Source organism: Battus philenor, unplaced genomic scaffold (genome assembly GCF_028537555.1).
Source record: "Battus philenor isolate CCGP_79_NKW_IND1 unplaced genomic scaffold, ilBatPhil1.0.hap1 SCAF_25, whole genome shotgun sequence".
Classification (NCBI taxonomy): domain Eukaryota; kingdom Metazoa; phylum Arthropoda; class Insecta; order Lepidoptera; family Papilionidae; genus Battus; species Battus philenor.
In genome coordinates, this window is record NW_027181688.1 from 10,849,796 (window position 1) to 10,872,190 (window position 22,395).

Consider the following 22,395-nt stretch of genomic DNA (forward strand, 5'->3'; position numbering starts at 1 on the left):
ACAGCTTATGTTATAAACTTTTTGATCTGATCTGTGACAACTTCCTTTTTAAAGTTGTATTCGACTGAGATAACAAACTATAAACTATATTATTTAATTAAATAAAAAATAGGCAAACGTTATTCTTTTATTAATAAGTAAAGGCTTTTAATGTCATGTGATTAAACGCTCGTTACAAAAAAAGACAAATTAATTTGTATGTTTAATAATATTTACAGGTATAAATCCTAAAACTGAAAAATCTTTTGTATATATTAGAGCAAAATATACTCATCGCACTTCAAAAATATGTAACTTATCGCAGTCATACTTTTTAATTAATCGGTTTGCAATGTCTAAAATGCTGCTGTTTATTATTTAAAATAAGTCAATCAAATTGTAATAATAAAACAAATCTACCTTCAGTGGCAGAACATGCCATTACTTTTGCCTGCTTTTAAGAGAAATCAATTTATGTCAGTTAAGATATGAAAAACAAAGTGTAATAAACATAGCACGAAAAATAACGAAAAACTCGTCTTAATTATTAATATATGTGTATTAATATTTAAATATTAATGATAAAAAAGATTAGTTAGTAGTTAAAGTTATGGATGAAATTCAGAATCATCCTTTAAAGATATACATACAAGATATTTTTCGCGCCAAAAACTCTGTCAATAACAAATACGTATATGAGATATTCGGTATCAAAATGAAAAACGTTATGATTCACGGAATTATCACGGCGGTTTATAACAGAACGTCAAATGCGATAATCATAGAATTGACCGACGCTACCGCATCTGTGCAAGTATATTACGACTCCATTAAAAGCAGTACTAATATTAACGAAGAAACTATTGAAGATCTTAATAAAGAACTTTCTAAAGCATCTATTAACAAAGACGATAACGCCGTAATCATGTTTTCCGTGTTAGATATGATAACAAAGAAAAAAGATAATGCTTTAAACTTCGAGGAAGGTGATTACGTGAGTTTAGTTGGTGACATATTTGTCGATGAAACGAGGAATCAGAGAATGATATCGGCTTACGAATTCAGACACAGTTCCGTGGAGAGAGATCTAGTTTGGATGGAAGAGTTGAGATATCTTTATGAGAAGTTTTACCTTTGGAATAAAATAACTGAGAAAAACATACCATCAGAAGTAACTTAGTAATATACACAAATTATAAATTTTACTGAATCCATTGATCTGAAATATTATTTATTTATATTATACAATATGGAACAATCCAAATTGGATATTATGTACACTGTGATCACTATTTACTTGTGTTAATCATGAGATGAACGCTGGACTTAATTTTATAGAAACTAGATATAAATTGAACTACCTCATAATAGTGGCTTTTAACTTAGAACATAGCAATGTTGGTTGTAAATGTACCCTAATCTAAGCCTACAACGAACTACGAGGTTTCTTTTGCAAATATTCACTTTATCCAGTTGCAACAGCAATACATTTCCTAGCTGTATTATCATTTAAAAATCGTTTACACTAAACCAGGACTGCTGGAATTTCTCAAGGACCTGTTTTGACTTGACCAAGTCTTCTCTCATTTTGCATAGAGCAGTACCGCTTGGTTGCAGAAATCAGCCTGCAGAGATAAGACAAGACAGTAGAACAGGAATTTTTATAATGTTTTTATTGTTTGATAAACTTTATAAATTTATTGCATAAAAGTTAAAACTTTGCAAGTTTATTGAAAAATGTACACAATTTCCTATATTATTGAATCATCATAATCAATGAGGCCATAGAACACAACTGGAGATAGGCCTCTTTGTTAAATTCAATAGGATAGGTTGAGGATAGGTTGGAAGCAGCCAGTATCTTGCATCATGTGATGACATTAACAAAATTTTCTGTTCATCTTGTATGTAAATGTTCAACAGTCAACATGTAATTGAATATGTGATAACAATTTTACGTTATTAATTTTTACTCTAAGACTAATAATTTCATGTAATAATTATGATTTATATTATAGAGTGCATTTAGTAAACAGTAGGGGCCAGTTTGAAAATTCCGGACCAAAGACCATAAAGTTTTCTATGTAGAGTTAAAATAACTGCTTGTAATATTGATTTCTATCACTATTTAGTTTGGTTTCTGAAATTATGAATACACTGTGAATATTTAGGCAAAACGGTCAATGATTTTGATAATTTAAAAATTAAATGTACACATTACACAAATCTACAGTTAAGGTTGTTATATCAATTTTATTCATACATTCATTGCTAATAGAAACACTATTGTTACAATATAGTTATAAACACTTCATATGAATTACTGAATAGACTAAATAACAGATAAAACATTCATTTGTTAGACATTTAGTTTATATAAGCATTCTTATATAAACATCCTTCCTTCCTGACTTCCCATGTGAGAATAATTAGTTGAGAACTTGCGGAACAATCAAAGGTTTAGTTAGTTCTTAGTGCTATAGGGTATCTCTGCTAACCAGCATTCTATAATAGACTTACAAATAGAGTCCATCTCGAACATTCTCTCTTCATAACAAAAGAGCACAAAAATGACTTCATGGCTATTAAAACTCAATTTAATTTTTTAAAAACAAAGTCTGTCTAATTTGAAATATGACTATATGTATCTTGCATTCAATGTATAGATGTTAATATTTTGATTAAAAAAATACAAAAATATTTATTCCCCCAACTAAATAAGTAATAAACAGGTTTTAATGACATGTTTTAAGTATATCAATACTTGTGTTAGACACCTGTTTTCTTGTTAGCTGAAAGAAACCCACTGCAAGGCATCTCTGCCAAAGATTGCCATGATGATTGTCCATCTTGTGCTATCCATATATATCAGTCCATCTAGTGAAGGGCCTACCCACTCTTTTTTATCTACATTAAAATGTTTGTCACTATATAACATGTTTTATTGATTGAAATGATTAATGTAAATTTTTCTGTTATCAACCTATGTTAAAGAGTTTTACTAGAAATTGTTTAAGTAAACTGTAATATTAATTCAACTAACTGAAAATAACATGTTTATGTAAAGGTTACTATATCTTAAAAAACTTTGATAAACACTTCAACTAAAAAATAAATATCTAATCTTTAGTACAAGTGCATTTGTTGTTATAACAAATTTAAAATTAGATCATATTCTTTTCAACTATTTTTTTACACTTATCTGTTATCACTAGTTGAAAACGCAAGAAGGTTCTAGCATCACAACTCAGGATTGTATTCAGAATAATTGTTATTAAATAATTACAATATGTCATTATTTGAATTACCGTGCATTTCTTTTAAAATATTATTGTTTTCAAGTCATGGGAAAAGCATTTACTACCTCCGTGTTACCTCAATGGGTTAAAATAATTATGAAACATGTTGTACTAGGATAAATAAAAATCACTAACATAGACATAGACTGATATTTAGTCTACATATTGACGTATTCTTGATCATCATTTCAATCTACATAAGTCTACTTATGTACACAATCCTCAACATTTTCAACAACACCTGTTTAAACAGGCTGGTATCCAGCATTTTCTGACGACCCTAATTCGTGTGTCGATTTTGTAGGGAGACGTCTTACTCTGCGCTTGCTGATCCGTGGCCCTAAAGGCGATCTGTTTTGCGCACTACATGACCTGCCCGCTGAATCTTAAACTTGTCAATCCGCTGGACTATGTCGATTTAGTCGTTCATCTTCGAAATCGATCTTGAAATGAAATCTGTCACATAGCCCTTCCGGTGGCTTATATTCTGCGGTCATTGTCATTAATCAGACAAATTATGCATTAAATATATTAAATACAGTATAATTAAAAATAAGAATACGAAATATCGATGTAAACTGGTAATAAAATTATATCGATAGTTGGCTGAACATCACTAGTCGCGATGACATTATCAGCTGGCATGTTGACTTTTGCCCGATTAAACTTCAATTATTTTCGGAACTTGAAGCTTGCAAGACCGTTTATAATTAACAGGTAGTAATTAATGAAATTTAAAGCTCTAACAGCCAAGCCTTAAGCTATTTTCATCTTATTAATATATATTATCTTTTAAATATTTGTCAGAACCATGGCGAGTGAAGGAATCTCTCCTCAGGAGATAGAGTCGCTATGTCAAACTCCCCTTCCATCCACCAAGGTTAGTATTCCTAAAGATCTATTTGATGCTATTCAATTTATAATGCAAGAACAAATATATTACATAAAATATTTATAGAATTATTATTGGTGGTTTTTATTTTACGATTTGATGTGTAGATAAGATCGCGTATGAGTGTTCTAAAAGCGAAAAATATTTCCGATATTATATATTTTATAATTAATTTTGATATTGACTTTATTGAGTATCCCAAGATTATTAAGGAGAAAAATGTTTAAAGTTAAAAAAATAAATTGAATACTTTATATAACAGAGGTTTTAAACGGAAGTCTTTTGAATATTATTCATTTAAATCATTTTCATACTAAACTGCATTAAAATTATTATTTGATAATAATCATTTGAAAATTAAAAAAACCGTTCTTATTTTAATTTTTATATTAATTTTATTTTTCTTTGATTCTATTTCAAAGTATATATATTGACAAGTTTTTTGTGACATTTTCTGCTAGTTTTCTTATGATCTCTTCAATCAATCTCTTAGTTTATTCAGCTTTGCACTATGTTTGTCGTCACATTGATACTTCCTGGTGAACCTCATATTCTTGCATTCCATTGGTAATATTAGACTGCTTAGCGTTATGATCACATGCAATAATATTCTGAACAACAAAGGAATGTATACTTTAGTATAAAACTGTGCAAAAAATATTGCATAATGTCAAATAAAAAATATAAAATATCATAAGATATAAAACTGGTTAATATTTCCCAAAAAGAATCTTGCAAAAGAAGTTATAATGAAAAACATTTAACATATATACTTATAAAATGATTTAAATTAATACTTAATACAAAAAAGTTAATTAGTGTGTGGTAAAAATTCATTTCATAAATACATCACTTAAAAATTAAATTTAAATTAGGAATATAAATTAATTTTGCAACTATCATTGCTTTTTGACAATAAATGTGCATGTGTAATTATGGGTTGGACCAAAAATGCTATCTATTAACCAGTAGATATATCAGTAGATGTCAAGCACAACTGTTTGGTTTATGGATCTTCATAGTTCAAGTCAAAATTAGATTTTAATTTTTTTTAAGGGAGTTATTAAAAAAAATTATGCAAAAAGTGTGTTTTTTCTTATTAGACGACCCATTTTTCAAGTGTAGTATGTGGTGTTTTCTAATGTACTGAAAAGTTGGGTGTATTTATGACTAGTTTAGTGTGTTTGAATGTAGTTAAGAATTGGGTGTATTTATTATTAGTGTAGCATGTTTGAATTTAGAAAAGTGTTGGGTGTATTAGTTATTAGTGTAATGTGTTCAAATGGATTGAAGAGTTGGGTGCGTTTATTATTAGTGTAATGTGTTCAAATGTAATAAATTGTTAGGTGCATTTACATGTTATTAGTGTAGTGTGTTCTAATGTAGTAAGTTGTTGGGTGTAATTTTTATTAGGGTAATGTGTAGTGTATTCAAATGTAGTGAATTGTTGGGCGCATCTATTATTAGTTTAGTATATTCCAATGTATTGAGTTGTTGGGTGCATTTAATATTAATGTAATGTGTTCAAATGTAGTAAATTGGTGGGTGCATTTATTATTAGTGTAGTGTGTAGTGTTTTCTAATGTAGTGAGTTGCTGGGTGCATTTATTATTAGTGTAGTGTGTAATGTGGTCCAATGTAGTAAAGAGTTGGGTGTATTTATTATTGGTATAGTATTTTGTCTACTGTGATTAGTTAATTAATTATAATTGTACACACTTAGTCAAGACTAATTAATTATTCAGTACTTTAGTTCCTTCTCTTTTATTTCATTTTTATCTTAATTTTGTGTCTTGGTGTGCATTATATGTGCTGTGTGTAATGAATATATTATTATTATTTAAGTAATTTAATTTGTAAAAATTGTGTTTGAGATAAAAAGCATAGCGGAATTAATCTTATCTGTTACATTAAGATTTTTTTATTTATATAGTAATCTTATGCCATTTGACCCTTGGAGGGCATGTTTGATAGACTATTCTTACGGATATCATATTTTGTGCTGTATACAGGTTGTTCAAAAATAGATGTAAAGCTTTTATACTTATTTCAACCCAAATATGAAATAGTCACTCTGAAATATAACTATCCAGTCACTTCTGACATTATAAAGTCTGTAGAAGCAGAAAATAAACATTAATGTTAATGTGTAGTAATCAAATAAAGTTTAAGAATTCTTTTTTTACTATAGTATCATTATATTGTTTAGTATTTCTAAAAGTATTGATTTTTCAATAGGTTGAACTATACATTAATCTATTACTCAAATAACCAATTAGGCTGTAGTGTTCTCTTTTAGATAGTTCTTTGTCTCATGTATTCTTTCCTAATTTATAGTTTGTAGTTTATGTGTTTAAGTCGACCCTATAAAAATTGACAGAAATAATAGCTGAGCATGATTCTCTGTTCCAGGACTTCATGTTTCAACAGACGATGTACCGCATAAAGGACCCTAGGAAGTCCATTCCTTTCTACACCGGAGTACTTGGTATGACACTTCTCAAGCAACTCCACTTCCCCGAGATGAAGTTCTCACTCTTCTTCATGGGCTATGAGAACCCAGCGGAGATTCCTCGTGATGAATCTGCGAGGACTGCTTGGGCCATGACGAGGAAAGCTACACTGGAGCTAACATAGTAAGTTTGTTACTTTATTATGAGAGAAATAGTAAGTGTTCGAAAACCAACTTACCTCTGCGAAACCTAAATCGGCTCAAGGGGTTGCCAATCGACGTTCATTCTAAATTCTCAGGGCAAATGCTTTATGTGGTAGTTTTGGTAGCCAGGTAGTTGCTACAGACCATGTTGAAGTTCATCTATCTTAAGTGCCCTTGAATAGAAAGGCTAAAGGGTATTATTAAGAAGTGATATTCTAATCCGAAGGACCATCAATTAGGCCCTTGAGCCTAGTCTAGAAGTAAACAATGTAAGAGTTCGACGGCATTCCAATACAATGAAATTGTAGTATTTAGCAGTCAGAACCCATGCTCATTTTAGATCCTTCCAACTCAGCTACCCTAGAAGAAAAGCCTAAACGCCAATACGCTTTGCCTTCTCAAACCAGCGCAATCTGCAAATGTCAATTGAGCAGCAGTGTGAGTTGTTATAAAAAAATGGAGGCATCTCAGAAGCATTTATATAATAATATTTTTCTCAGAGTTGATCCATGATAAGAAAAAAAATCTTATTATCTTCCTTCTTGAGTTCTTTTCTGGGGATGATGAGAGACTTTAATTCATCAGACTCCAAAAAGAACCTCTTGCTAAGGTGTTACATAGAACATGAATTGAGAATATTTTAAAACCAAAATTTTATTTATATGTCATGTAACTTTCGAAGTAGATCTAAAATTGTTGGAACTTTAGTAGGACATGCTCGGGATTTCTCTTTGAGATTGATTAAGGAATAGGAAAATCTGTAGGCGAACGAAAGATATATCCCAACGGGTTAGCAAATTAGAGTGGCTGTATTCAGGTCACATAATTCTCTTAACAAATGCTTACTGAGATATCTGCAGAGAAGGTATTTGTTCATCAATTGACGTGTAGCTGTTGAAATTATGATGATTAGTATACTAGTTGTAAATGATCATGGCATAATTGGTTGTTCTCTTTACTGACTTATCAGGTAGGATATCTAAAGAGATTATAATTATAATATAATAATTTTCAATTGAAAGACTGGTCTTGGTTGTGAAGGTGGTTGGCCTTTTCTGATCCTATTACCCCATCACCGAGACATTTCTTTTATCCTTTATAGGCAGAGCATTTGACCTCTGTCAAGCTTGATGTTAAGCGATGATGAGGTCTAAGATGCTTCATGCTTGCTGAAGAAACCTATTGACTCTTGTCTTGAAGACTCATAAGTTATTATTGGTTGGAAACAATGACGCCGGTAGGTTTTTCCACACCTTGGCTGTTCGCACTATAAAAGTCTTAGCAAAACGCTTAGTGCGGAAGGAATTTCAACTGTGAATGTAGGTCTTGTAATCCAATGGAAGAAAGGAGATGGAGAAATTATTTGGTGTAAGTCTGCTACACTTTCCAAAATGCGGTCTGCAGAATACCAATAAATTGGCAACTTTTTGCCGATACTTCCTTTGGAGCTTATTGCATGGGACGATTTTGCGAGGGCCCTCACTTCTTGATCATCTTCATCGGGTTGAAAGATGTCTATATCCAGCGCCTTCCGACGACTTTAACCAGATGTGACAACTTTGTTGCCTCTACTCTACAACCTTAAAACGGCCGTCTGTTCTGCAAGCTATGTGACCTGGGAACTGCCACTTCAGTTCGCCAAACTATTGGTCTATTTAAAATACTAACAAAAGCTAAATAAATAAAGACAATTTAATGCATTTATAAAATAATCATCATTGATTTTTGATCACCAGTAATTGGGGGACGGAGAGTGATGACTCCCAGTACCACAACGGCAATTCGGACCCAAGGGGCTTCGGACACATCGGTATTCTGGTGCCGGACGTCGAAGACGCTTGTGCTAAGTAATACAACTGTTTTTATTTCCTAGTTTAAAATGAAAATCTTCTGGATGTTCCTATACCTTGTCCTTAGGGGGTAGAATAGGGTTGTGTAGAGGTTCCTATTGAACAAATCACCTTCGTGTCTATCCACTGCTTTGGCTTATGAGACCTCAATAACTCCGTTAAAAACTTAGGTAAAAGCAACTCTTCGAAAAATCAATACCGCAGGCAGGTAATTTCGAGACGGTTTGATATAAATAAAGAATAAAGTCACCTTAAGGACGACTACGGAGCCCGTATAACTTTGCCTTAATCTGTCCACTTGCACCTTTAGGATGACGCGCCGTCAGCCCCGCTTGGCTCGTTCATGATATTCGTCTTTTATTCTCGGCGGTCTCCTTTGTGGATTTGGCAATCATCACAATATGATTCATTTATAATTTAACCAACATTAATTTTAGCTGTAGCAAAAGAACCAGGGATATGTGTATATATATTGACCACATATCATTATAATATGAATAAAATGTTTAAACTGGAGTAAAAACTAATAAGTTGCAACAGAAATTTGTTCCACAATCAAGACTTAATAATTTCAGATTCGAGCAACAGGGTGTGAAATTCATCAAGAAGCCGCAGGATGGCAAGATGAAGGGTCTCGCCTTCATCCAGGACCCTGACGGCTACTGGATTGAGATCTTCAAAGCGGATGTGGTGTCATAAGTGAGTCAGTTTCATGTAAGCAATAAAATATATTTTATTAAAATATGAATAGGGGCGATTTTAGATTGGCGTCATAGTCATAGTTCTATGTCATTTAATAGAACAATAAATGGACATTTTAAACATCTCGAATCGTATTTATACAGGGTGCCTGGTACATGGTAATTTTTTAGTTATAAAAGAAATACCTCAGTTGAGGTATTTTTTTTTTAAATTAACAATGAAACATAAAAATCTTATTTGTGAAGTAATGTAGATCATGTTAAGCTAGGATAAACTTAAAAATAAATTTAATAAATGTCACTTAAATGCTCAATCCCTGGTAAATACCGAAAACAGTTCACAAGTATCAAGAATTTTTTTGTTGACTCATATCAAATTTACTGTGTAACTATATCATCACCTCCCAGGAGTATGTTGAATTACCTGTAACCATGTATATTGTTCCTTCAGACTTTCAACAGAGGTTGTTAAGATAATCCATATCACCTATTACTTTTATGACTCCACTGTTCCGGAATTCTATTTCGTAGTCCAAAATAGATTATCATGTAGTATATTTAAAATGTAGCAAGTCCCACACTAGGTAGACCTAAGACATAATGATTGCTGTCATCGTGGCAATCTTTGAGGAAGGTCTGTGCCTTACAGTGGGGGTGTACTGGCTAATATGATGCTGGTATAAATGATTTTGTAACCTATACCTAAGCTTGGAAATTGATTACTTATATCACTGCATAAAAGGTAATAGAGGGAGTAATTAAAAAAAAAAACTTTTCCATGCAAGGATTCTTAAGGAAGATTCATGATTCTGTTTTAATTACTTTTATTCTTATACTTTCTTTTACAAACTAAAATTTTGATTCAATTTATTTTATTTTGACTCTACTCTGCTTCTGTGTTATAATTGTAGGGAAGAAGCAGGAAGAAATTCCACAGTAACACATCTTTGAAAAGAAGTCAAACAATGCCAATTTATGTAATTACACTTTCTCTCAGATATGGGATAAATATAAATCAAAATAATCAAATGACATGTATGCCAAGGATTCTTGTCATATAAATATAAATATTTGTTTATCGAATAATATGCCTTTGCTGTCAATTTACTTTTAAATGAGATTTGAATCTCATCTAAATGGTGGGACAGTGATGTTTTGCGGCGTTTCATTAAAAATTTCGATTTGGTTTATTACAAATGAGTTAGAGATTTTATGCAGCATTGACATCCCCCATTTTTTTAATTTCATATAATTATTACATACCTACAGGTTATCAACATAAATATATACACAGGCCACTGTGAATACTGATTGTTTTAAACCATTATTTCAAGGAGATCTGTGGTCCTTATCTGTAAATTGCACTGACGGCACTCTTACAAAAATTATAATATACATAAAGCTATGCTCATATAATATATATATGCTTATATATAATAATAATAATAATATGCTATACTAAAACATACTAGCAGTATCAAATTAAGAGTAGTTTTATTTTCCCAAAAAAAAAACCATAAGCTGCAGCATCAGGCCTGATTACAAAAGACTGACTATTTGTGAAGGCTCCGTTGCAAACTTTAAAGCTTTGACAACTATTTTCAAGCATCCTATATAAAGTGATCACGCAGATAAGTTAAATATTTTTCTATTGGAATGCAACAGACCAATAACTTAGTCTATAGAACTTAGTCGAATAGACAGATAGAAAACAATAATTAATTTTAATATGTATTATTTCCAAAATAATTCATTCGAGAATAAGGTGTACATATATTAATTAATAACAAATGAGCAATACATTCATCAAGCTAAAGATTTTACATCTACAACCAATCACCCTGTGTAAAGTATCACCATCTCATATCATATGGCAATACTAAAAAAATGTGTCCATTCACTTATTAAGAATCATCGCATATTAAGAATCATATATGATTTACATATATACTTTATTCCAGGTCAACAGCAAATATTAATGGCCAAGAGTAAGTGATAATATATAAGATAAATAATTAAATATGTATTTGTAATTACAGATAATAAAGGTGATTGAATATTTTGAGATTTTTAGTTTAATTTATATAGGTCCGCTGAATTTTTAAAACTCATGTGAACATATTTTTAAGTTAGGAACACATGAATGATTTAAAATATATGTGTATATGTGTGACTTTAATATTTAAAATACGCCCATCTCATTTTTAATTATGATTTTGACATTGATTATATAAATTTATCTATACGGCAAAGAAATGAAATTGGGGGAATACAAGGTTCTTCAAACTCAACAGTTTTGCTAGATATCTGCATAGCTGATGTATCTATTGTTTATAGTAATTTAGTTCCAGTTCATAATAAACAATTTTTTAGTAAAAAAATTAATTAATTTTACTTTATAGGTAGTCATGTATATGCATATATATTACTTCTTTTGTACGTTTTTTGGGAAAACGTTTAGTTTTTTTTTCATCTGATCGTTTTTGAACAGTGGTAACCCAGGGGTATAGGAGTGAGACTTGTAATTGTAGCCTATGGTGTAGGTTTCCAGCCCCAGGATACAATCTTATCTAATTTACACTTTGTGCATTAATAGCACTGCTCAAAAACAAGGGTCCAGAGCATGAATAATAGCATCCAGAGGATGAACAGCAGCGTCTTCTAAGTGTGGCAATTATGGGAAATCCCTCCATAGATATCTTTGGGGGAGGCCTATGTCTTATAGGGGCGTCTATGGGCTGATTCTTTGGTACCTTTTTCTAAATAACGTGTAAAAGAGTTGGGTGTATATATTTGTCTCATTTCTTTAAATTTTTAATGAGATTTAGTTGTAAGGGTATTTATGTGATTTTTTTATAGTCAAACACAATTTATTTTAATGAAGCAATGTTTTGGTTATATTTTTTATGGAATTTTTGTTAATAGAAATTTTAATAAATGTTTTTATCATGTTTCAAGTTCGTTTTATTTAATAGGCTAAGCGAATTAGTTTTAGAATAATGAGTCATGGGTTTAATGCAATTATGTGAGTAAAATTAATTTTTATGCTTAATATTTTTGTGTTAATGAAAATAAATAATTTTGTATTGTATTATCAAGGTTCACCTTCGTTGCGAGATCGAATCAGAAATCAAAATATCCTTAGAAGAACTAAGGACATCGAAATAGTTTGAAGAATTGGGTCCGAAAGGTTCTCATGTTGCGATCAAAAGCCAGATGGACGACAAAGTGAAGGTCGCGGTAAAGTCGGATGCGAGACAAAGACCGGACTGGAAGACGCTGGAACCAGGCTAGGATAAGAAGAGTCGATCGGTCTTATTGGAAACCTTTGGCGGAGGCCTATGCCTTGCAGTGGGCATCTATCTGCTTACACTTTATTACTTAGTTCATCTATTTCAAGTCATACATTAAAAAATGGTCTCTATATGCACTGCTCAGGACCACTCAGGGCGTCCACTGCTGGATATCTCGCATTGGTCTCTGCGTGACCTTGAGCCTTCTTATGAGGCCTGCTGTAAGCGATCACGTCTCAGATCCTAAAGTCATTTTTGGCAATACATATTGGTCAAAGACCGTCTTCAAATATTACGATTTTGTCATTTTATTGAAGACAGTAAAAACTAAAACATTAAATTCTATCACATGTCTCTAATTCATCACTTTCGGGTGATGATTAGGTTGTGACGTTAAATGAGGTTAGATTTATCACTCTCTGTAAAATTTAGTCAGTGAACCAACCCGACAGTACATAATAAGAAGGCACGATACGCTGGTTAGATTTAGCATAAGGATGTGTGCAACTTTTATCAAAGATATATATTTCACATACACTGCGAGACATAAGTCACACCTACAGATTTCTAATAAAACTTCTTTTCCTTCCTACTTTAATAAGAAATATTCATTTGTTCATGCAATTATTTTTAATACGAGTACGCTACACAACTGGTGACTCCCGTATTTGGAGGACTTCGGTCTACCTAAGAGAAAGGATTAAGGCAAGTAACATCATCTCCCTAGTGGGCGACGAAGAACATCACCCCATATTCCTAAGATTATGCAGAACAATAGGACAGAGTGCAATAAGTAGTAATAAGTCTTAGTTACGTAAGGCAGCGTCGGGTAAGACCTAAATACTGTGGTGCATAAATAAAAAAAGAGAAAATATGTAATTAATATTTGTAGGAGAAAAATGATTATCGGGCAACATTAGGATGGGAAGATGTAAGGGTGAATTGTCAGATTTGCAATGTACGACGAAAGTACGAGTGTTTTCGTTTATTAAAGTTCTTGGTTTAAATCAAATGTCTTCACTGTAACAAATAAAAACAAGATTTGGTCGCTAGTCGTAAATCAGAAACTAAGTCTGTGATATCTTCGTAATGTACAAGAAGTATGTAAGTAAGAAAAGGACCAATATTTAGCCACTTCCGCACATGCAGTGGTAGTTGTGCAATAAAGTGCACCGCCCGCCAGCCAGCTGATAAATGCGTATGCGGGAAACAATGCGAATCACACAACCGCCACCGCCAAAATACTCAACACGTGTTTCATCCCTCCACGGGGCATCTTCAAGAGTTATGTTACACCGATTAGTGCCAAACACAGACATTGCACGACTACCACTGCATGTGCGGAATTGGCTAAATATTGGTCCTTTTCTTATGATGGACTTCCGCGAGGTAACGCCTGATTCCATTAAATAGAAGTATGTAAGTCTAAACGAATTGTAAGAAATGACAGATATAGCGAAGAATAAAAGACGACGGTCAAAAGAAAATATGAATCACGAAATACGGGAAAACGTAAAAAAAATGCTACAGCTTCAAGTCAATGACTAGGAATATTAATTAAAAAAAAAAACTGACAGGTGCAATCTGTCAGATTTCCCGCCAAACAGTAATGTCACATGGCGACCGCGAACTCTCCGTTACGCTTTGTTGAACGCGACATAATAATTTAATGTATTGTAAAATGCTTCATTACACGGCGATGAGAAATTCTATTCTGGTAATCGATTATGTACGCAAAAAATCGGAACCTATATATCGATGGTTTCGCGTTCTAAATTTAAAAATGAGGACTCTAGTGTTGTTTGTGGTCTCGTTTTCGTCTCTAGCGGAATGTTGGACAAACGTGTCTCCATTAGTGAGTACAGTATTTTTTTAATCAGTGAATATACAATCATTAGTGACATTTATGATAAGTAACACTGTTTTACGATAATTTAAATTAATTATTTTAAATATTAACTTTCTTAAGTTAAATTCTCACGACTACATTTTTAACAAGTTTTTATTTCTAATCAACAATACATTCACCTTCGTTATCATTGCATTTTATCTGTAGAAGTAGGTGCAGTTATCCCTAAGGCTTTTACAGCTTCATCTGAACTGAATTCAGGGAACAGAATGGTCCGTGAACTTAAAACATTATCAATAACCTTTTGCCATATCGTATACAAATTTTCAATGCCGGAGCGGTAAAAATCAATCGGTTTTTCTGTAATTATGTCTACAGAAACGACATTACTTTCCGGTCTCCCTAATACGTACAGCGGATCTTGTTTTAATTGAAGTTGCTACATTTTTAAAGTATTTATCGAAATATTTGTGCAGATTTTTGATTTAATTTATTTAGCTTAATATATTATCGTCAAGACATCGTATAATATATTATACATGTCCTGCACAGCCTTTTGTGGGTGTAATGTTTTTACATTTTTGATAATTTTTACCAAACCAAACAAAATTTTCGTGCAAAGTTTTATAACTATAAGGGCTATTGTTTGAAAATATGTATTTTTCAATAAAAGCCCCTTCTATTCGTAGGTATAATTTCATAAAACGAGTTATTAAAGGTTAAGCTATCCTCTACTTTGCGAAAGAAATATTCTTACCAAATCAAGTACTGTATCCGGCGATAAATATTTCACATCGACCTTTGGAAAGAGACAAACGGCTAATTTCGGCTTCGTAGAGCAATATCTCTGTCCCACACTTCCCATGTGACGTTTTGTCAGTCGTGCGACAGAGATAACGCTCTACGAAGCCGACATTAGCCGATTGTCTTTTTCCAAAGGTCGAAGTGCAATATTTATCGCCAGGTATTGTATCTAAGCATTATGATTGTAAAGATATGTACTTTACAAGATGAGTCTGTATAAAGGTGGAAATCCCTTATATACAGGGCGATTGGTTATAAGTATAGTTTTAAAATGATCAATGTTTAGCTCATTTATTGTCAATTAATGCATATCGAAATATCAATGGATTCAGAATTAATAAACTACGTAATAATAATATAGTATGAAAGAGCGGATTTAAAATTGGGGTTATGAAATATAAGATTTAATCACTGTCTGCTATCTCTCTCTACAGACCTTGATGCTAGAAGTTATTGTCCCTCGCATTCTTAAAAAAAAATTAAATTTCTAAAATATCACTTTACGTGATTTAAAATAAGTTAAAAGGTTTTAAAATTGTTGACAAATGAAACTATTTACTTGTAACCAATCACCTTGTGTATATATAAATAGACATAATAAAATAGACCGCTAATTACATGTAATAATTTATTTACTTCATTACAGATTGCCCCTCGGATCCCTATCAAATATACGCCATCTAAGAGATATGACTATAGCAGTCACGTTAACATTGACCAAAATATTCCGGTGAAACATCGCACCGATGGCCACTTATTTCCACATTTTAATTATTATCTAAAAAAGTTGCATGAAGAACACTCCAAAAATATGCGATTGAAAAAATTATACAATAGGTTAGCAAAGAAAACGAGAAATGCATTGATGACTAAAATAAGGAGCCCCACTTACAGGCATGGAAGAACTCACCAACCGTTTTATACGACCCCGAATATTTATCGAAAGTACAATATAGATGAACAGTATCCCAATCTGGATAACGGAAGAAGAAATTTAAAAAACGAAGACATTAAAATATCAGATAAATCTTCAATCGAAACTAAAATTAACGTAAACCCACTTAACGAAAATGTACTTAATAAATTAAATAATCAAAATGAAGCAATTTCTAATTTAGACGCAAATAAAATCTTTAAAGACAATGCTAAAGATACTGAAAATTATGATATAAAGAATCATCTTAATGCAGATCTTAACAGCCAAGAACACGCCACGCAACATATTACTAATAAAGATAATGTTGTAAATATACCTTCATTGAAATTATCAGCAAATACTATCAGTGGTAACAGAAATCTAGTTCCACAATTCAAAAACGCTGATTCTTGGTACAGTACAATTACAAGTCCATTTTACAGTATCACAAAACCTATTAACGGTCTCTTTAATACTGTAAAATATCCAATAAACAAATTTATAGGGTACAATAATAATTTATTCAATTACGAAAATGGCCAATACCAACCATTTCACTTGTATAATCAGAATGAATTAGATGATATAAAATCATATATTAAACAGATCATGAATGCAGATCATTATGAAAATCCAGTTTTCTTTCAAATAATCAACGAAGCTAATAAATTAGATTTATCAAAACTTGAAAACCTTGACCTATCTCAAATGATAAAGATAAGTGAGAGTGATTTAAAAAAATTAAAAGGATATTTGGGTCTCTTATTGAATAAATACGGAATGACTCCTTACATATTTAAACTATTAGAATTTATAAATCTAGTGGAAGGTAAACCGAAGAATGAGTCATATTTGTTGTTCAAAGTTTTAAATGATCACAATGCGATACACAATTTAAATAATTACGAATTAAATGTAATAAAAGGTCACTTGCATCAAATGGTGAAAGAATATGGTGCAAATCCTTACATTCTACCAATTGTACATCAGATAGAAACAATTCAGGTTGAACCTAATAACAACAGACAAGTATACGTTCTCGACTTTGGTGATATTGATTGGACGTCTTTCGTGAATGAACAAAACATGATGAAAATCTACTCGTATTTATTACATTTATACAACAGAAATCCATATTTTATAAGAGTTTTGAACAACTTAAACAATATTTATACGAGTTATAACAGTTTTGTGCCGGTATTAGATTTGAACGAATATCAAAGTTTATCATATCTTAACAAAAATGATTTAAACTTACTTTTTAATTATATATCCCAGATCCTTAAACAACGAGGCGAGAATAACTATCTCAGACAATTACTTGCTTATATACAACAATTACAGAATGTAAACAATGGTAATATTAACATAAATATAGTAACCAATGATGAGAATTCAGGACAGAAAATAGATTTATCTATGCTACAAAAGTACTTGCTACATCACTATAATAAGGGTGAATTGAAACCGGAAATTATAGAAACATTGAAAAGATTATTACTTAATAAATATAACAACGATAAAGAGTTACCTCACTTCATATTTAATAGCACTGGTATAAACGAAATAGATTTACATACACAAGAAATATTAAAACATTTGAATGAATCTATTAAAAACCCTAATATTAACACAATTGTCCAACCGTCGATATTGAACAACACAGTTGTAGTAAGCGCTCATGATTTGGAACAAATATATAAATATTTGCTGAGCAAGAACAGTTTCATCACAAGTCCTTATATAGCTAATATTTTACATCTAATACAACAGGCCAAAATTCAACCATACAGTAATGGAATTGTTAAAATCAATTACAAAGAACTAGATGATATATATAAATACATAATATCACAAGGACAAGATTTAGAAAATCCTATATTCATAAAGATACAACAATTGATTAACGAAGCAGACAAAGATAAAAACATTGAAAATGAAGAAAATACGAAACCAAAAGACAGTTCTGAAGATATTCGTGACGTAATCAACGAACAGACAATCAATTTAGACAAACTTTACAATTTTCTGCTTTATAAAATACAAAGCGATAAACCTGATCTGTGGATTCTCGAAACATTGCGTCATATAAATAAAACTTTTCTTAATCCAAACGGACAACTTAAAGTTAAAATTGTAAATTTGACCAACACGGAAACTTCTAGCGAATTCAACCCGAGTGATATACAAGTACTTCTATTATATTTACAAAATCTAAAAGTAAATAAAAATCTACGCAACGAATTAGCGAAATATGTCAAAGAAGAATCTAAAAAGGAAGAAGATCAAAAAATTTTGTTACTATCCAGTATTCCTAGAGACTCGTTGAAAAGAATTAAAATTTTTTTATCAACTTTGATGAAAGAACACGGTGAAATTCCTGATATTCTACAAATATTAGTTCGTATAAATCGTGTATTAGGAGAATCTGACAACGATAGCAACGATATATTCATATCGCCCAATTCCGAAACAAAGGTAAATGAAAATGATCTTGATTTTCTAACGAAATATCTATCCGATGTTATAGCACCAAATGTAAGCAATAACTTGATAAACATTTATAAATACATTAATCAATCCAAAGGAGAACTTAAAAAAGAAAAGGAGAAAAAAACTCAAGTGACGCCTCTGGAACATTATGTTCTAGAAATAGTAGACCAATATGATACTAGTCCAACAGTCAAGGACATATTAAAACAGTTTTTCGTAGACCACAATAAAGTTCCATTAAGTGATATACTTGATATAAATCTTATAAATAAATTGACAGATCTCAGTCAAGATGATTTAAGCGAACTAAATAAGTATTTACTACAAATACTTCATAGATTCGGACTAAATCCACGCCTTCAACAAATACTGTTTACAATTGACAAAATAAAAGGTAATACTAAAAAGGATACCGATACTTTAATAACATCAAATACTACACATCCGAATGATAGAGAACAGAAAAATGATAAACAAACAGTCATAATAACAGGAGATAATTTGAACTTTCTTAATAAAAATATTTTAGATCTTATAAACCAGTATGGCGACGATCCTAACATAAGACATGTATTATACAGAGTCAACCAAATTGCAGAAACTCCCGGTAAAGATAACGATCTATTCAATGTAAATAATATAGCAATTATGAAACCTGATGATATGAACCTTTTAACTAATTATTTGCTACAAATAATAAACCAGCACGGTGCAAACTCTCATCTGATAAAACTGCTACATGATATAAATAAATTACGTAATGAACCTGTTAGAGATGTGGAAAGATCAATCGTTGATATTAATGATACTCATATAGTTGCATCTTTGGATCAGGATGACATTAAAAGAATTAAATCCATCTTAATTGAAATAACTAATAAATACGGACCAAATCCATACTTAGTCAATATTTTAAATGATTTAAATTTAAGAAGCAATGAACCTTATGCCGAACTGAATATACCTAAACCTAGTGTTTACACATTTGAAAGACTAAATGAAAATAATTTAAATGAACTGATACATTACATTTTAAAACTAATGGAAACGCATGGCGCGCAAGATGAATTGATTGAAATGCTTAATTTCATTTATCAAATATTCGACGTAAAGAATCCAATAAAATCTAATAAAAAGCCACAATATGTTCTGGAAATTTCCAAGGAGATAAGAAAATTAAAACAACAAGGAGTACCGCAAATCGTACAGAATATGGATAAAAGTAAATTGAATTATTTATTCGGTGTCTTACTACAAAATATTCTCGTTGGTCCAAATATGGAAATTACTAATGATCTACCGACGATCATGGCAAGGATTTTGATGGTGTACAATAATGAAATTGATCCAATTAACAAATACGTTATATTGAAATTGTACGAATATTTATTGAATAATAAAGGAGTAGGCTCTGCAAATATTTGGAGCCCTGAATTTGTTGATGTCATATTAAATTTTCAGGATGATGGAAATTCTAACACGGTAAGTATTCGTTTTAATTTCTATTTTTATAGAAATCAAAATTTCAAACTTACACGTTACCATTATTAACCTTCTAACTTTCTCTAAAACAGAGGATTACCTACTGGATGAAAGGTTTTACTTATACGAGTTCCTCTTTCGATGTCCTCTATTTTACTAGTACTTCGTTTTAAAATACTAGTTGCATTTAATGGCATTTTTCAATTTTAGGTTATTGGAGTTTAAATGTACCCTGTTCTTAAAAGAGCTTACAAAATCGTCTCGTTGACTGGTTTTTTTTTGTAATCACTTCTGTAGTTATCTTTAATGTATAAAAATTTATATTACTTAACACTATAGCATCATTTTTTGTTTATTAAACTTTAAAAATTCATTACATGACTAGACTTAGACTTAGACTTAGAGAAAAAATAAGATTGTCTAGTTTTTTTCATTTAAGAATTTCTCTTTAAAATGAAAGTAGCTTATGTGGCTCCTTATTACGTCAGGTACCAGAGTGTCTGTAACTCCATGGTGATAATATCCTAACAATTGTAATTGTTATAAAAATGAGTATATATTTATTTAAATATCATTTTTTTAGAGTAAAGAAAAATACGTAGTAATTAAACCGTACGACTATATCAAAGGCATCAAAAAGGTATTGAACAAAAAACCAAACAGTACGAATGTCGGACCGCAGATAGATGGTTCAAATGATAAGAATAACGAAAAAATTATCAATTACACAATTTACGATAGCAGAGATCACGACGACCATCATAATAAAAAACATAAACACAAGGATTCTTGCGATTCCGCTAAAAAGAAATTTGATAAAATATGGAAAGCTCTCAACAAAGCTTTACATCCGAAACAGCACGACGTAGATTTCACGTTGAACGACCTATATAGATTGTTTGATATATTTATAACATTCAAGAAAAAATTAAATCTTAAATATCATAAAGACATATCGACTGGTGTTTTAATAGACGAATTGGAAAAGAACCTATTGCAAAATAATACGAGACGTCAAGAACAAACAGATGCTTCCAATCTTATAATGCCTATTGTCAACAGTTTAAATGATGGAATAACACAATTGAGATCAAGCGGTTTAGAAGATGATGAAGTAAAGGAGATAGTAGAGTCGACTATAAAAGATGTTATGCCGGAGATAAACAAAGTAACCGTCCAAGAGTGTGTTGCCAGAGCTAAGAAGGAAATACTCGATGGTTTGCAAGATAAAATCGTCAATGTTGCCATGCCAGAAAATAGCTCTGAAAAACTAGATAAAATTAGTGATTCATTTAATGATCATATTTAAGTTGCCAATAATTTTTAAAGATTCAGAATAAGCAAACGAAAAATTGGTAATTTAAAAATTGATGTTAAAATTAAACAATTATTTGTAATTCTAATAAAGATATCTATATTTGTAATAAAGTTTTAAATATATAATTTCTCTTAATAATTTTTATCGTGAAAGTTATTGATAATGTCCATGCTCTGGAAGCTTACAAGTTTTCAGATGATTGGCAGCAGCGTCTTCTTTGTATAATATCACACAATAGCTAACCCACCTGCGAAGGTTGGCGATTATGGTATATCCCCATTTAAACATATTTGAGGTAAGCCTATGTCTTAAAATGGGCGTCTTTGTGCTAAAACGATCTTCAACCAGCTAAATATATCCTAGTAGCCTTCAAGTCAACAGTGAATAGATTTCTTCTAGATAAGCATCGTAGACCTCGTCATCGTTTAACATTAGGCGAGACAGAGGTCAAATGCTTTGTCTCTAGTCTATAAAGAATACCCCCATAGAGGTTTTAGGGGAATCCCTGTGCCTTGCAGTGGTGTTAACTAAAGTAAATTTATACGAGTTGCCGAAAAAACTCTAAGATTAGACGCCTTGTCAAAAAGACGGCGGGTAAAACAGTGTCTATGTCGTGCTATCTACACAGACTATAAAAGTTGTTACTGGCTGGAACAATATATCTGTTTTGGACATAGCTTTGATGCATTATGTACACGTATTCAATTAGATACACTATTCCTTGCAGTGGTCATCTATCGGCTGAAAAGAAAGAGGAAAAAAAAGAAAGTAATTTTTACTATAATAATTAAATTGCAGCAATTTATAATAAATGCATAGTTTATAAATATATAGTAAACCACTTTGAAACGGTTTGATTAGAT

General features: G+C 31.3%; 3 protein-coding genes across 4 annotated transcripts; all 3 read left to right on the forward strand.

Annotated features, from left to right (window-relative positions):
* The first annotated feature begins 521 nt into the window (after nt 1–521).
* On the forward strand, nt 522–1,501 carry LOC137925020 (uncharacterized). Its single transcript, XM_068768448.1, has one exon. The coding sequence runs from the start codon at nt 590–592 to the stop codon at nt 1,157–1,159; it is 570 nt and encodes a 189-aa protein (XP_068624549.1). The 5' UTR covers nt 522–589; the 3' UTR covers nt 1,160–1,501.
* Nucleotides 1,502–3,886: 2,385 nt separating this feature from the next.
* On the forward strand, nt 3,887–11,399 carry Glo1 (Glyoxalase 1). Of its 2 annotated transcripts, none has more exons than XM_068768487.1 (6): nt 3,887–3,995; nt 4,086–4,158; nt 6,583–6,806; nt 8,563–8,673; nt 9,252–9,390; nt 11,339–11,399. In XM_068768487.1, exons 1-5 carry the CDS (start codon nt 3,904–3,906, stop codon nt 9,373–9,375), a joined length of 624 nt encoding a protein of 207 aa, XP_068624588.1. In that variant the 5' UTR covers nt 3,887–3,903; the 3' UTR covers nt 9,376–9,390; nt 11,339–11,399. The 2 variants fall into 2 exon arrangements, with proteins under 2 accessions (XP_068624588.1, XP_068624590.1); XM_068768489.1 differs by having other exon boundaries at nt 9,252–9,375.
* A 4,576-nt stretch (nt 11,400–15,975) lies between these two features.
* Nucleotides 15,976–21,654, forward strand: LOC137925046 (repetitive organellar protein-like). The gene is made up of 2 exons (XM_068768486.1): nt 15,976–20,214; nt 20,798–21,654. The coding sequence occupies exons 1-2, from the start codon at nt 16,135–16,137 to the stop codon at nt 21,521–21,523; spliced, it is 4,806 nt and encodes a 1,601-aa protein (XP_068624587.1). The 5' UTR covers nt 15,976–16,134; the 3' UTR covers nt 21,524–21,654.
* Nucleotides 21,655–22,395: the final 741 nt, after the last annotated feature.

Excerpts from the sequence above, each read along its gene's own strand:
- LOC137925020 (XM_068768448.1), top strand. The coding sequence starts at position 590 with ATGGATGAAATTCAGAATCATCCTTTAAAGATATACATACAAGATATT.
- LOC137925046 (XM_068768486.1), top strand. The coding sequence starts at position 16,135 with ATGCGATTGAAAAAATTATACAATAGGTTAGCAAAGAAAACGAGAAAT. Across the intron at positions 20,215-20,797 it reads ATGATGGAAATTCTAACACG|AGTAAAGAAAAATACGTAGT; the intron begins GTAAGTATTCGT and ends TCATTTTTTTAG.
- Glo1 (XM_068768487.1), top strand. The coding sequence starts at position 3,904 with ATGACATTATCAGCTGGCATGTTGACTTTTGCCCGATTAAACTTCAAT. Across the intron at positions 3,996-4,085 it reads AGACCGTTTATAATTAACAG|AACCATGGCGAGTGAAGGAA; the intron begins GTAGTAATTAAT and ends AATATTTGTCAG. Across the intron at positions 8,674-9,251 it reads GTCGAAGACGCTTGTGCTAA|ATTCGAGCAACAGGGTGTGA; the intron begins GTAATACAACTG and ends TAATAATTTCAG.